Consider the following 15,498-nt stretch of genomic DNA (forward strand, 5'->3'; position numbering starts at 1 on the left):
ATGGAGGTGCCAACAAGCAGCTGTGCCAGTCAAGGCATGTGTAGATGGGGTCTCAGTAGGTATTAGCTGCATTCTCCTGTTGTTGACCTTTCTTCTTCCTCTTCATTCAGTGTTGCTTCCTACCTTCTGTGGTGGCTGGTGCCCATTTCTGAGTCGCAGAATGGAAGGCAAGAACACTGACTGTAGATGGAGCCAGAGCGAATGACAGGCAGAGACAACTATTCCAGTTTTGTCCCCATCCTCTTCCTCCTCCCTGCTGAGCTCTACAAGGGTAACATCAAGACCAGTAGGAGGAAGCCAATGCAGCCCCACCCCTGGGCTGGTTGTAAGTAAGAAGGCAGCCAAGTGAAGGCTAGCAGGGCAGCATCCCATTAGCCCTATGGGGCAGTCCCTTCCCCTCCCTTCTGTTGTGTTTCATCACAGACAGATTGTAAGCTTCTTGGGGCAGGACTTATGTTTTGCTTCAGTTACGCTGCAAAGAGCCATTCTTCCTGTGTTTAATTATGCCTCCATTCCTTCCCCCATTTCCTGTATTGTGTCCCCTATGTTGAATAATAATAATAATAATAATAAAGTATTATTATCATTATTATTATTATTATTAGTCAGACTGTTGGTCCATCTAGCTCAGTACTGTCAACACTGACTGACAGTGGCTCCCCCAGGATTTTCAGACTGGGGTCTCTCCTGGCCCTGCCTGGAGATGACGGGGATTGAACTTGGGATCTTCTGCATGCAAAGCAGATGCTCTGCCAGTGAGCTACAGCCTTCCATCCTCCTCCTCCTTCTCTGGTGTAGTGGTTAAGGCAGCCTTTCCCAACCAGTGTGCCTCCAGATGTTGTTGGACCACAACTCCCATCTTTCCTGACCATTGGCAATGCTGGCTGAGGCTGATGGGAGTTGTGGTCCAACAACATCTGGAGGCACACTGGTTGGGAAAGGCTGGGTTAAGGTCTTGGACTACAACCTGGAAGACCACGGTTCGAATCCCCATACAGCCATGAAACTCACTGGGTGACCTTAGGACAGTCACTGCCTCTCAGCCTCATGAAAACCCTAAGTCGGGATCAACTTGAAGGCAGTACATTTACATTTATATATATACATATATAATACATACATATACACATCACTTCATTGGCCCCAGAGAATGAATGACACAAGTAATTAAAGTTATGGCTCTTAAAGAGGGGTGGGAGAGAGATTTCTGGCTGTGTGAGCAAACAATCCTAGGCAATGCTTTGCTAACATTTGAGAAAAGAAAAATATTACAGCTGGAGGAACAATATTCATTTGCTCTCTGGATTGGTTTGCCTGATGGAGCTGGGTGGGAAGATTTTTGTTCTTAAAAGGCACTCATGATGCTCATAAATCCGGGCTAGGAGATTCTGGGGGGGGAGAAAAGAAATGATCCAATAGGATATTACTCAAGCAAGCCTTGTAGTGTTCAATCTCTTTGGGAACACCAAGTTGAGCCCCTGGCTCTGAAAACAAATCCTGGGCGGAAATTATTGCTATGTTCCAATGGGGAAAATATTGAAAGGACATTGTGGGGGCTGATCAAATGACAACTTGGGAGACAGTCCTGTCCTTCCTATTTGCTGCAATTAGCTTATGCTGTGACTTCTACCATGCCTAGATAATCAGCTCCACACACCATTTTTTATCTACAAAAAGCTTACATTTTCTCCTTTTTGTAAAACATTCCTTCTTTCTCCTTGCTCCAACAAAAATACCAGAAAACCATATAGCTTCTTGTAGGAAAGTTTCATTATTACATTATTAACAGCCAGTTTTCCACTTGTCACACTAGGTGGGTGCAAACTATGCCTTCCTTTTCTGAGAGGGTCAGATGCACACAAAGGGAGCCAAGCAGGAATCTGGCAAGGGGAAGGAAATATGTCTGCAAAGAAATATACATTGACTCCCCCTTCCCTCTCACAGGCTAGGGCATGGGTGGGGAACCTCAGGCCTGGGGCCAAATACGGCCCTTCAAGCCTCTCTTTCTGGCCCTTGGGTCTCTCTCACAAATCCTCTCCCTAGCCATGCCCACTCTTCATAGGTCATGCCGCTCACTGGCTCTGCTTTGCACACCCCTTGCTTTTCCTACCTGGAATACGTCTTGGAACTGTGATAATGCCTCCTGCTTGTCTGGATGGAGGACAGAGAGGGGTGCATGAATGTGTGGAGAAACTAGCTTCCTATGTTTATTTATTTATTTATACCACCCTTCCTCCCAGCAGGAGCCCAGGGAGGCAAACAGAAACACTAACAACACTTTAAAGCATCATAAAAACAGACCTTAAAATACATTAAAACAAAAGGTTAAAAACATTTTTTTAAAAAGCTTTAAAAACATCCTTTAAAAAAGGGTTAAAAACATATTTAAAAAAACACATATTAACAAGCAATTCTAACACAGACGCAGACTGGGATAGGTCTCAGCTTAAAAGGCTTGTTGAAAGAGGAAAGTCTTCAAAAAGCGCCAAAATGATAGCAGAGATGGCGCAAGGTGACTCATATGAGGTTCCGAGGTGGTCTTCCATCCAGGCACTGATCTGACCCAAATTGCTTTGAGACTTTTTTTTTAAGTGTAAAGCAATATGCAAGTCAATCAAATCAAACCAATCCTTAGTTTCATTCAGCTGGCTGCATCATGTGCCTTCAGATCATTCCCATGAATCTTACCCAATAATCCCCCATCCCCAAGCGACAGAAAGCCTAACTATGTGTAACTGAAGTGAAGCCTAAGGTCGCCTTCCTTAACCTGGTTGTGCCCACCATGTGTTTTGGACCACAGCCCCCATCAGCCCCAGGCAGCATGGCTAATGGCCAGGGATGATGAGAGTTCAGTCCAACAACATCTGGAGGGCACCAGGTTGGGAAACACTGGCCTAAGGACATAGAACTGCATCAGCTCACGTGAATCCCTTACTGCCTGTGCATCTCCCTTTGTTGAAATTTAGACTGTAAATTTCCTGGGGCAAGGACGTTTCTCTCTTTTTGTTATGTCACTCTGAAAAGCACTCAGGAGCAGTCTCTCCCTTCCATAACTGCTGCCACAGGGTCTTCTCCATCCCCAGAAGGGAGTGGAGAAGAAGCTGCTACTCAGCTTCTTCTAAGCAAACAGCTGTACTTCCATTTGATTGTGAACTTTTTTTTTTAAAGGGATGCTTATTTTTGTAAAAAATCTTTTGTAAATACCTTTAGGAGGTCTGCTTGCAAAGCGGCATATAAATGCCTTAAACAAATACATAAGCAAATAATAAGAATGATGATGGCAAAGATGATGTGATAGCTATACTATAGTTCCCAAAGAGGAGGAACATGTCCCAGCCATCAAAGCCCCCTATTTCACACACTTTCCTCTTATGAAAATTTCTGAATTCTGTTTTTGTTTTACATATGTGTGTGTACACATATCTATCTATCTATCTTGGGGTCAACTACGTCTCATCCGGAGGCTGCAACCCTACCTTCCTGTCCACCAGCTCCCACTCGTAGTACATGCGCTGGTCACCTCTCGTTTAGACTATTGCAATGCGCTCTACGTGGGGTTACCCTTGAAAACAGTCTGGAAATTACAACTGGTAGAAAACACGGCGGCCCGTTTACTTACGAATAGCCGCCGTTATGATCATATTACCCCAGTGTTATACAATCTTCAGTGGCTTCCAGTTGTATTCCGGGCTCAATTCAAGGTGTTGGTATTAACCTTTAAAACCCTATACGGTTCCGGCCCAGTATACCTGAAGGAGCGCCTCCAACGTCATAAAGTATGCCGCCCTACAAGATCTGCCACTCAGGGCCTTCTCTCAGTTCCGCCGACTAAGGTAGTTAAGTTGGTGAGGACTCGGGAGAGGGCTTTTTCTGTGGCGGCCCCCACGATTTGGAACTCCCTCCCAATAGATCTTCGACATGCCCCTTCCCTAGACATATTTCGCCGGGGCCTGAAAAGGTGGCTTTTTCATCAGGCCTTTATGATCCTTGAGACTTCCAAGATGAATTAGTTCTGGAACTGTAATACGAACAATCTACTAAATACTGTAATTCTTACTGTACTGTACTGGCTATATTGTTATTGTATTTTATTACGTTTTATTGTACGCCGCCTAGAGTGGCCATTGGCTAGATAGGCGGCCTATAAATTAAAGTTTATTATTATTATCTATCTATCTATCTATCTATCTATCTATCTATCTATCTATCTATCTATCTATCTATCTATCTATCTATCTATCTATCTATCTATCTATCTATCTATCTATCTATCTATCTATCTATCTATCTATCTATCTATTTTTCCATCCAGACTCAGCCAGTAATAGCGGAAACACTGACAGACTGAAACACTTTTTAAAAGTGACAAGGTTTCTTAAAAAGGCATTTATTTTTCTTTCTGCACAAAATAAAATGAAAATAAAAATCTGATGCATGAATTTATGTAGCAATGAACAGATGGATGGCACACATGTGTGTATATGACTTTGCTAGCAAATCCATGCGTTGGTACTCCCCTATTTTTTAAAAAATGCTGAGAGCAGAATCCCACAGTGTCAAAATCTAATCTCTAGAGAGAATTGTCAGTGGCAGGAAGGACACTTCTTTTTGTACTACCAACATCACACACATATGCACACACACACACAGTCTGGCTGAGCAACACTCTCACCTAACCCACAGTCAATGACACTTCAGACATCTGACCCCAAAGACAGAAAGACAAAAGACAATAATGGTGGTGAGTTAGAAAAACAACTGTGTCTTTCTTGCAAAGAGACTGGAATACCTGGTTGATCTGTGAGCTTATACTCTCTTTCCTTCCCCAAGTTAATAGAGAACTCCCTGCCGAGTTCAAAAACTGGCCTTTGACAACCTAGAAGGGACCTTTGCAAGGTTTCCGTGGGGGAAAGAGGAGAACGCCTCACCCTTTTTTATTGCAGAGGAGGAAGAGATTCCCCCCCTTATCCTCTGATGTTTCAAAGAAGAGCAATCTCTCACTTTTACTTGCTTTCAAACCTTGCCGCTCTCGCAGTGCAAGGAGTTTGAGAGTTGAGCAGGACTGTCATCTCTACAAGAATCTGGAATGGATTTGCACGTCATACTCCACCTACTGTATATTTAATCAGAAAAAGATGCCCCCTGATATGCTAGCTACATTTTTCCCCCTTCACCACACCAGCCCAGCCTAGTGCTAAACAGTAAAAGGTGATTCCTTATGTTAAATTTTTTAGCTGAATGGTTTATTAAAACCAGATTTGGAGAGTATTATAAAATGCTTAGAAGCCCTTTAAAATGTCAACACGGATCCCCCAGAGGCTGAGTAAAATGTCAGCCCGGCTGAAGTGCCTAGTTTAAGTGAAATGAATTAGCAGTGTGCCGTTGGAAGCTGGTTATCCCAAACAATCAGTTAAGATGGGAGGAAAACATCAAGTTCCCTTTTTGTACTTTCTGTACGAAGAGTCGGAAGGGGATGTTTGCAGTGATTTGACCAAATTCTGAAGATGATTACTTAAAGGTAAGTTTAATCAGGATATAGGGAGTTAGTTTCTCCAAACATTCACACACCCCTCTCTGTCCTCCATCTAGACAAGGAAGAGGCATTATCACAGTTCAAAGACTGTCTCCAGATGCGGTATGCCTAATCTCATAGCCGTAACTGCCTTTAAATCTTATCTGCCAGTGTATGTAGGTGTTATCATCCCTGGAACAAATGTAGACTCCTTATCTCACTTTATTTTGACGAGCCTAATCAATTCAGGTGCCCCAGTAAAGCCATCCTACCTGCCATTCTATAACCAACAGCTAGTAAGTAGACCTCTGCAAATCTTTACAACAGGGAAACCAATAGCAGTTGCAAATCCTGCTCCCAAGGGCATACTTGCGGTGGCCAACCTATACATTATGTAGAATGATATGGTAGAATTCTGGGCTGCACCAGTACAGATTATGGGAAGGGTGTCATATATTTAAATTCCCTCGCATAGTAAAAACAGACATATGAACACAACTCCTTGAAAAGTGTAAACCAGCATTCTGAGGAGAAGCGTGTAACAAAACTCTCTTTCTGATGTATGTTTTCTACTCAGTTCAGCTTTTTGCATTGGGAAACATTCAACATTCTTGTGATGAACAATAACAGTACTTAATATCCTCTTATTTTAGTCCTCAGGTGGCAAAAAAAAAAGATGAAAAGGTTAGGTAAAATCCACATAAAAATCTGCAACAAGTGTCTCCAATGTGTGCCTGCCAGAGCTTTCTATGGCGCCCACAAAAGGTTTCAGTAAATATTTCCTCAAAAATCCACAGTACACAAGAGTCTGTTTACTCTTTCTGCTCAGTTTCTATTTTCACTGGCTCAGTGTCTCCTACACTGAACATGTCCCCATATATATGTCTACGTTTCATTGGATGCCTGGATTGGACACCCATCTTCCCATCCTTTCTGAACAGAAAAGAGGGGCAAAGAACTTGTTTGTGAGCAAGAGCATGTGGTGACTGATGTAGGTGCCTTTTCCTATTGCTGGGGTAATCTTTTGTGGTCTTGTCTCTGTTCTTGCTGTTTTAGATGCGACCGTCATTATGCCACACCCCCATGGCAGCCATTTTGTGTTATGCCCCACGGTAGCCATTTTTGTGGCTGGTGCCCATGGCACTTTCTCAAAATACCAAATGTGCCAACTGACCCAAAGGTCTGGTGAGCTCTGATCTATAATAATTGAATATGGGCTCCTTCAGAGATGAAGGGAGGGATATAAATGTAATAAAATAAAATAAAATAAATAAGAGCAACCAGAGCCCATATCCGATGCCAGGAATAACTCACTCCAGAGCCTTCCTGAATAACTAGGTTTGCACAGCTTACTGAAAAGAGAGTACTGCTTCAGTTGGGTGGGACCTCCCTAGGGAGAATGTTCTATAATCAAGGGGCTGTGACTGAAAAGACTCTGCCTTTTGTGCTCACTTTCACTTCTGGAAGTAGAAGAACAAGGAGCAGGGCCTCAGATAACTGACCTGACTGCACACTTAGGTGCAGACTGCAACCTAGGAAGAGGTCTTATGCTGAGTCAGATCATTGGTCTATCTAGCTTAGTACTGTCTACACAGGCTGGCAGCAGCTCTCCTTGGTTTCAAGCAGGGGCTGTTCCCATCCCTACCTGATGATGCTAGGGATTGAACATGGGACCTTCTGCATGCTCTACCACTGAGTAACGTCCCTTCCCTTAGGTACAAGAGGGTCTCTTAGATATTCTGGTTCCAGGTCATTTAGGACAGTGTTCTTCAACCTTGGGTCCTCAGATGTTGTTGGACCTCAACCACCATCATCCACTGGCAGCTTAGCCAATGGTCAGAGAGGATGGGGACCCAAGGTTGAAGAGTCATAGAACAGTAGAGTTGGAAGGGGCTTATAAGGCCATCGAGTCCAACCCCCAGTTGGACAGAACAATGATTTAAGAGACACCTCACAGGAGTCTGAAATGGTACAGTCCAGAATTCTGCCACCTCATTCTCTTTTAGGCATAGGGTGGCTTTTGTGGATCTGAATGGGTATCCAGTCAACACGTTGCCATCTAAAACCAAAGAGCCCTGTTGGAAATTGGCTGCTCCTGTTGTATTGCCTTACCCAGTATTTTGCTGATGTTGGAGTTGTGCATATCAGGGAAGGCCTGCAGTATCTTCCTTCGCTCGTCTTTTGCCCACACCATGAAGGCATTCATTGGGCGCTTGATGTGGGGCTCGTTGCTCCCACGCCCTCTGGATTCCCGGTAAATCCGAGATTCTGAGACACCTGCGCTTCCTAAAAAGTTGGGGGGTAGGAGAGGAGAAAAGGCAGGGAACAAAGATAATTTCATTGTTTAACACTGCCTCCTCAGCAATTGGAGGCCACATTCATTCCATTGTGACGTTAAATCCTGTTTGGGAGGGTTTCCTCATTGCAGCAGTTAGAGGGCAATCAGGGCCGCTTCTTCCATTTTTGAAAGTGATGGGCTCAATTAGCACATGCACTGGATCTGCAGTTTCCTAACAGGGTAGAGAAGGGCACCTGTATTTATTTAACAAAATTTATATACCGCTTGATTGTAAGAAACCACTAAATGACATTCAAATTATCAGTAAACGCAGTGAAAAACAATTAATTAAAAATCTTTAAAAGCAGTAAATTAAAACACATCAACATCTACATGTCTGGGGTGGTCTGCCTACACAGAAATGTTTTAAGCAGGCACCGAAAAGAATACAGCGGAAGAGCCTGCCTGATGTCAATAGGCAGGGAGTTCCAAAGTGTAGATGCTGCCTCACTAAAAGAAATATTTCTTACAGGTGCGGAATGAGTATTATGTGCCGCCATGCAACAGTGCCAGTTCCACAGACTGAAGTGACTGAGTAGGCACATCTGGGTAAGGCGGTTCTGCAAGTAAATTGGTCCCAAGCCGTTAAACGTTTTGCATACCAACAGTAAAACTTTGAACTTGGCCCACTAACAAATTGGTGATCAGTGCAGATCTCTGAGCAGGGGTGTTATATGCTGACCGTGAGTCACTCCTGTCAGCAACTATGCTGCAGCTTTCTGCACTAACTGCAGTTTTTGGATCAAGCACTAAGGAAGCCCCACATAGAGTGCATTGCAGTAATCCAATCTTGAAGTCACCAGTGCCTCTTCCCTGCCTCATAGGATCACACAGTATGGTTGTTGACGGCAGTCCACGGAGAGGCCCAAATGTACACCTACCCAAATTGCATGATCTCCTCCCCTTTTTGGAGGGGGAGGAAGGGAAGAACTGCACAACTTGTAGAGGCACACAACTTGTGTGCCCATCTCACATGTTACCATTTATGCGTGGCGGACAGGAGGTTCTGCACAATGATTATTTAAAAGCATTCATAAACTGGTTAGTATTTTAAAAATCCCTAGTGGTAGCAAATGTTCCATTCCTGGGCAAGGTCCTGGAACGAGTGGTTGCAGGCCAGCTCCAGACACTCTTGGATGAGACCGATTATCTGGATCCAGTTCAGTCGGGTTTCAGGCCCGGTTTTGGCACGGAAACAGCCTTGGTCACCCTGTATGATGACCTTTGTCGGGAGAGAGACAGGGGGAGTGTGACTCTGTTGGTTCTCCTTGATCTCTCAGCGGCTTTCGATACCTTCGACCATGGTATCCTTCTGGGGAAACTAGCTGAGTTGGGAGTGGGAGGTACTGCATTGCAGTGGTTCCACTCCTACTTGGCAGGTCACCTCCAGAGGGTGGTGCTTGGGGAACATTACTTGGCACCCTCGACTCTCCAGTATGGGGTTCCGCAGGGGTCAGTTCTGTCCCCCATGCTGTTCAACATCTACATGAAACTGTTGGGTGCGGTCATCCGGAGCTTTGGAGTGCATTGCCATCAGTATGCTGATGACATGTAGCTCTATTTCTCCTTTTCATCTTCTTCAGGTGAGGCTGTCAATGTGCTGAACCGGTGCCTGGCTGCGACAATGGACTGGATGAGGGCTAATAAACTGAGGCTCAATCCAGACAAGACTGAGATGCTGCTAGTGGGTGGTTCTTCTGACCAGATGGTGGATGTCCACCCTGTTCTGGATGGGGTTGCACTCCCCCTGAAGGAGCAGGTTCATAGCTTGGGGGTTCTCCTAGAACCATCTCTGTCACTTGAGGCTCAGGTAGCCTCAGTGGCACGGAGTGCCTTCTACCAACTTCGGTTGGTGGCCCAACAACATCCCTATCTGGACAGGGATAACCTGGCTTCAGTTGTCCATGCTCTGGTAACCTCCAAATTAGATTACTGCAGTGCACTCTACGTGGGGCTGCCTTTGAAGACGGTTCAGAAACTGCAGCTCATGCAAAATGCAGCAGCCAGATTGGTAACAGGGACCAGACAGTCCAAACATATAAAACTGATTCTGGCCCGCTTGCATTGGCTGCCTGTATGTTTCCGAGCTCGATTCAAGGTGCTGGTTTTGACCTATAAAGCCTTACATGGCTTGGGACCACAATACCTGATGGAACGCCTCTCCCGACACGAACCCACCGGTACACTCCATTCAAATCAGAGGCCCTCCTCTGGGTGCCTACTCCAAGGGAAGCTGGGAGGGTGGCAACAAGGGGGAGGGCCTTCTCAGTGGTGGCCCCCAAATCATGGAATGAGCTTTCTGATGAGGCGCGCCTGGCGCCAACACTGTTATCTTTTTGGTGCCAGGTCAAGACTTTCCTCTTCTCCCAGGCATTTTAGTATGTGCTTTAAATTGTTTTTATATTGTTTTAAATTTTAAAATTGTGTTTTAAATTGTTTTTAAAATATGTGTTTTAAATTGTATATTTGTTTTAATGTTTCTGATTACTGTAAACTGCCCAGAGAGCTTCGGCTATGGGGCGGTATACAAGCGCAATAAATAAATAAATAAATACTGTCTAAACGTCAACAATATATCATTAAAGCATTTAAACAAAAACACACTCAGAACCAATAAAACAACAATATAAAAGCAAATAAAACTGAAACCCAGTGGATTCAAACTCATAAAACAGGGTCTAATCTTATGGGCCAGGAAAAGCCTGGACACAAAGGTAAGTCTTTGTCAGACATCTGAAGCAACTGATGGTTGCCTCTTCCAATTATGGCAGTGGGTGTGTGGGGGCATTCCATAGCCCAGGGGTTACAGCAGAAAATGCCTGGTTTTGGGTCACCACCCAACGATATTCCAAAGGGTGCGGTGCCACAAGCAGTTTCCCCAGATGATCCTCATGATCTTACAGGTCTATACAAGGGCAGGCAGTCGTTCAAGTAACCTGTAAGTTCACTTAACATGCCCATTCTTCCACCCTTCACAGGCGATCACCAGCCAGGGACATGGAAGAAGTGGAGCATGGGCATATCCTTGGCAGTGATGCTGTCTCTGAATAATGTAATATTAGGATACCAATACAGGGTTTGGGGGAGAGGAGCAGGATAAATTCTGGATTTGCATCTGAATTTTTGCTGATGATGGCACTATCCCATTGCAGGACCAAGTTGTGTAAGTTGCATTGCTTTCTATTAGCAAACAGTCATTTTTGCAAATGCAGGAATGGCAGAGAAGGGACTAGTCATCAGCATCACAAAGACCACAGTGTGTGGGGAGATCCCTCCTTTGGTTTTCGGGCGTTCTGCTTTCCATTGCTTCATGGGAATGGTAGTCTCCTGCCTACATCATCAGCCCACGCTAGTAAGCCCAGAAGCACCAACTCAGAATCAGGAAAATCTGATATCCTTTTGTTCTGAGTTAAAATTTGGTTCACAGATTGGAAAGTCAGGCAAAAGGATTTACCTGTAGAAATTCCCCATCCACGGCTTTGCCCAAATTGGGAGGCTTTTTCTCACTGTAAGGAAAGTACTGTGCTGAAATTGACTTCTTAGAGAAGGAACTGACTCACTTTCATTGGCAATTTTCATGATAACATTGGCTTGCCTTCATGACAGGTTAATGAGTTGGACAGGAGAAGAGATCCTTCCCATCTCCACAGTTCTATCTTCAGATGCTGATGGGACTCTCAGAATTGAACCCATGCTTCTCAAAATCACTGGGGACGCATCCAGTGATGTATGTGTGTAATGTTTTACAATATTAATTTCACACTACCCTGTTGTGTATTCTGAAAGTGGCTCTAAGTCTTTTCAGGGGTTAGTTAATAGGACTACCAAATCTTGCCAATGACAGGTTCCTCCCTCATCATCTGAAATGAATTCTTGGTTTTGCTCTGCTGACTTTTTGGTGAGAATATGCATAAGTATTCATATTTAGACAAATGACAGAGCCTTTTCTATTTGTAAGAACCCTCTAAAGGCCTTTTCAGATATTGCCACTGAAAGTACGCCCAGAAGGAAGACACAGCTAGTGTGTATGTGATGTACATGCCATGTGTGCAAATGCTGTTTAATGTGGCCTGACTGCATTGGCTGCTAATTAGCTCCAGGCTCATTTCAAAATGCTGGCTTGACTTATAAACCTTTACATGGGGCTTGGGCAGCTTTACATGGTTTGGGACCCCAATAGTTTAGGGACCACTTCTTCCCACATGAACCTACCCAGCCCCTGCATTTATCATCTGAGGCCCTTCTTTGTGTGTCACCTCCTGAGGGAGGTGTGGAGAGGGCAAACACAAGAGTGGTGGCTTCAGTGGTGGCTTCTCATCTGTAGACTGCTCTCCCTAGAGAAGTGTTCCTGGTGCCATCAATATCAAAGGCTATATTATTATTTACCCAGGCATTTCATGTTTAATCGGGATCATGTGGTATTACTATACTATTTACCTGTCCTTGACCATCAGGTCCCAAGGTATATTACAATAATTTAAAATTCAATATTAAAACAGTTAAAACAAATTATAGTAACTGGAACAGGGAATGATACCCTAGCCTGTTGTGATGTTCATATTTGAGTAGGGTTGGGTACGAGTCATTTTTTTTAAATATCCCAGGATGAGGACTTTTAATAAATAGTATTTTATTATTTTGATGCGGTGTTAGACCTCTGCATGTTTAAAACTTTGTATGTTTTTTAAAGTTGTTCAGTTACTTCAAGACGTTTTAGTATAAAGTGACAAAATATTAATAATTATTATTAAACAACAACCACAATAATCATTTTCAAGTGTATCATTAAAGCACTTTACTTACTTACTTAATGCATTTATCCCATCTTTCATCCAAAGGAGCTCAAGGCAGCGTTTTATCCATTTTATTCTCACAACCACCCTGTGAGGTAGGTTAGGCTGAGATATAGTGACACCCAGTGAATGGCAATGTAAACCCTAGTCTATCAGGGGCTGGTTTGACACTCTTAACTATTTCATCATGCTGATGGACTCCTACCCCCCCCAATGAACTGGATCTAACAAGCCCATAAACACTTGACTATGGCCATTTTCACAAGCAGACACCTTTGCAATCGTACAGATAAAAAAAAACTGTATAAAAGGCCGTAGCTCAGTGGTAGAGCACCTGGTTTGCATGCAGAAATTCCTGGGTTCAGTCCCTGGCATCTCCAGGCAGGACCAAGAGATTCCTGTATGAAACCCTGGAGAGCCACTGCCAGTCAGTGTAGCCGAAACTGAGCAAGATGGACCAGTGGCCTGAATCAGAATAAGGCAGCTTCCTACGTTCCTAAAGAGGCTCCTACAATCCTAGTTGTGGGCCTGTCCCATAGCCAATCGGCTCTGTTAACTGATCACTTCTGCATCGTTTATCCCAAATCTATTTCCATTTGTCCCTTTCATCTCATCTTCACAGAGCCAAAGATGTGGTCCAGCCTTGGCAACGCCGTTTACGACAACATGAAAATTCACCCACAGGCTTAAAGCATTGCACAAGGCGCATAGCTTCACCAGCTTTGTTTGGTGGGTGTTTCATCACCATGTTTAGTAAGTACCAAGGATAATGAAGTTCTTTCTCCACCAGTGGTGGATGCCCAGGCACAACTGGAAATAAGGCAAAGTGCTTTCCTACTGACCGTCAGAATCTCCGCTCATGTTGAAATCCATCATAGTGTGGCTAAACTTCCCGTCTTCGTTCTGTTTGACTGCCAATTGTTGAGTCAGGTTCTCCAATGTTGTTTTGTCCTGGGGAGGGGAGGAAGAAGAGAGGGCACAAAGCAGTCTTTTCATTAACACGCAATGGAACCACAAATTTCATAGGTAATTTGCAAGACTCCCTGGGGAAAGTGGATTAGAAAATAAGAAAGAAGACTGTTGAGTTGGAAAAGTAAATGAATGTGTATGTGTGGAATCACACAATCATTTTTGGGAGGTGTTATGAGTTGGGAGTATTATCGCTTGAACGTTCACCCCTCCCATTTAAAAATACAGCTTATTAGCTGCTGATGAATCAACCCCAAATGCTTGTGAAATTCAGATTGGTTTGACACACGTTGGAGTGCTCAATTAGCATGTTCCTCAAGCAGTTCAAATGTTTCTGGTAGAATTCAATGTACTGAAAGGGAATTTAGTTTAGGTTGCTCCTCATCAACCCAAAAGGGGCACTTAAGATGTTAATATTTCTGACAGATCCAACTGATACTTGTGTTTGAAAAAAAACCTAACAGTGCAAATCACAGAAAGTTAATAGTATGCCATAGCCATTCCTGACATTAAGTTTTCCCCCCTATTCGTGGCTAAGGCACAAGTAAGGCAAGTGGAGAAACAGCCAAAGACTGGAAGGCTGAGCCAAAATGGCAACCTTGTTCATAGGATGTGGAACACCAACTCTTCATTTTGATGATTTTTTTCAACAGTACCTTGAAAAATGGGTGAAGTTTTCATCCCATTCATAGAATCACAGAATAGTAAAGCTGGAAGGGGCCTGTAAGGCCATTGAGTCCAACTCCCTGCTCAACGTAGGAATCCAACTTCAAGCATAGCCGACAGGTGGCTGCCTCTTGAATGCCTCCAGTGTTGGAGAGCCCACCACCTCCCTTGATCGTTGGTTCCATTGTCGTATTGCTCTAACAGTTAGGAAGTTTCTGATGTTCAGCTGAAATCTGGCTTCCTCTAACTTGGGCCCATTATTCCATGTCCTGCACACTGGGATGACTGAGAAGAGATCCTGGCCCTCCTCTGTGTGGCAACCTTTCAAGTACTTGAAGAGTGCTATCATATCTCCCCTCAGTCTTCTCTTCTCCAGGCGAAACATGCCCAGTTCTTTCAGTCTCTCCTCATAAATGCTGGATGCTGGACTAGGTGGGCAACAGGTCTGAACCAGCAGGGCTCTTTTATGTTGATAGCACAAGGCCTAGTCTTTCATTTCCTTTTTTCTCCTCCTGTACTATTTTGATACAAGTTGTTTCCTTAAGCCTTGAAGCAGCACATTGCAAAATCTTCCCTACAGGCATCTTAGCGATAAGATTCTTCTACCTTTAATCAATTCAGTCAGACCTAATTCAATCGGACATATCGTGGGATTGAACAGGGATTCAGGGGTGCCTACAATACTGTTTCCCAACATGAAGATTCCATTTGGCTGTCATTCCTAGTAGTCGCCAACAGAGACCTATCCTCCATGAATCTGTCTAGTCCCCTTTTAAAACCAGCTAAGCCAATGGCCACCACCACATCTTTGTGGCAGTGCATTCCATTAGTTAATTACAAGTGGGACCTGCAACAAGATGTTGCAGTGTGGAGTCCTCCTGTTAAGTGCTCCAGCCAGTCAGTCACGCGTTCCTTCAGAATCTACCATTTCAGTCTCCCCATGTTTAAACAAACATGTGAGGAGAAGAGGAGGGTGCTGGAAATCTCTGCCCTTTCTGCTGTATCGTTTCTACCCAGTTTAGATCATCTCTCCCTCCGTCTTCTCTTCTCCAGGCTAAACATGCCCAGTTCTTTCAGTCTCTTTTCATAGGGCCTTGTTTTCAGTCCCCTGATCATCCTTGTTGCCCTCATTCTGGGTGCCATTTTCCTTACTTTTTCTAACTCACAAGATTCCAGGGTGAGGGCAAGAAGCACTGCCCTCACACTGATTTTCTTTCATG

General features: G+C 44.1%; 1 protein-coding gene across 16 annotated transcripts in view; it reads right to left on the reverse strand.

The window, feature by feature from the left end:
- SOX5 (SRY-box transcription factor 5) overlaps positions 1 to 15,498 on the reverse strand; it is a 1,141,232-nt gene that overhangs the window by 25,030 nt on the left and 1,100,704 nt on the right. For all 16 annotated transcript variants that reach the window (XM_061638411.1, XM_061638415.1, XM_061638414.1 and 13 more), the window contains 2 exons: positions 13,486 to 13,594; positions 7,625 to 7,798 (listed from right to left, as the gene is read on the reverse strand). In XM_061638411.1, the coding sequence (XP_061494395.1) occupies positions 7,625 to 7,798; positions 13,486 to 13,594 (283 nt within the window). The remainder of the gene's footprint in view (positions 1 to 7,624; positions 7,799 to 13,485; positions 13,595 to 15,498) is intronic.

This window comes from Rhineura floridana, chromosome 8 (genome assembly GCF_030035675.1).
Source record: "Rhineura floridana isolate rRhiFlo1 chromosome 8, rRhiFlo1.hap2, whole genome shotgun sequence".
In the NCBI taxonomy this organism is placed as follows: Eukaryota; Metazoa; Chordata; class Lepidosauria; order Squamata; family Rhineuridae; genus Rhineura; species Rhineura floridana.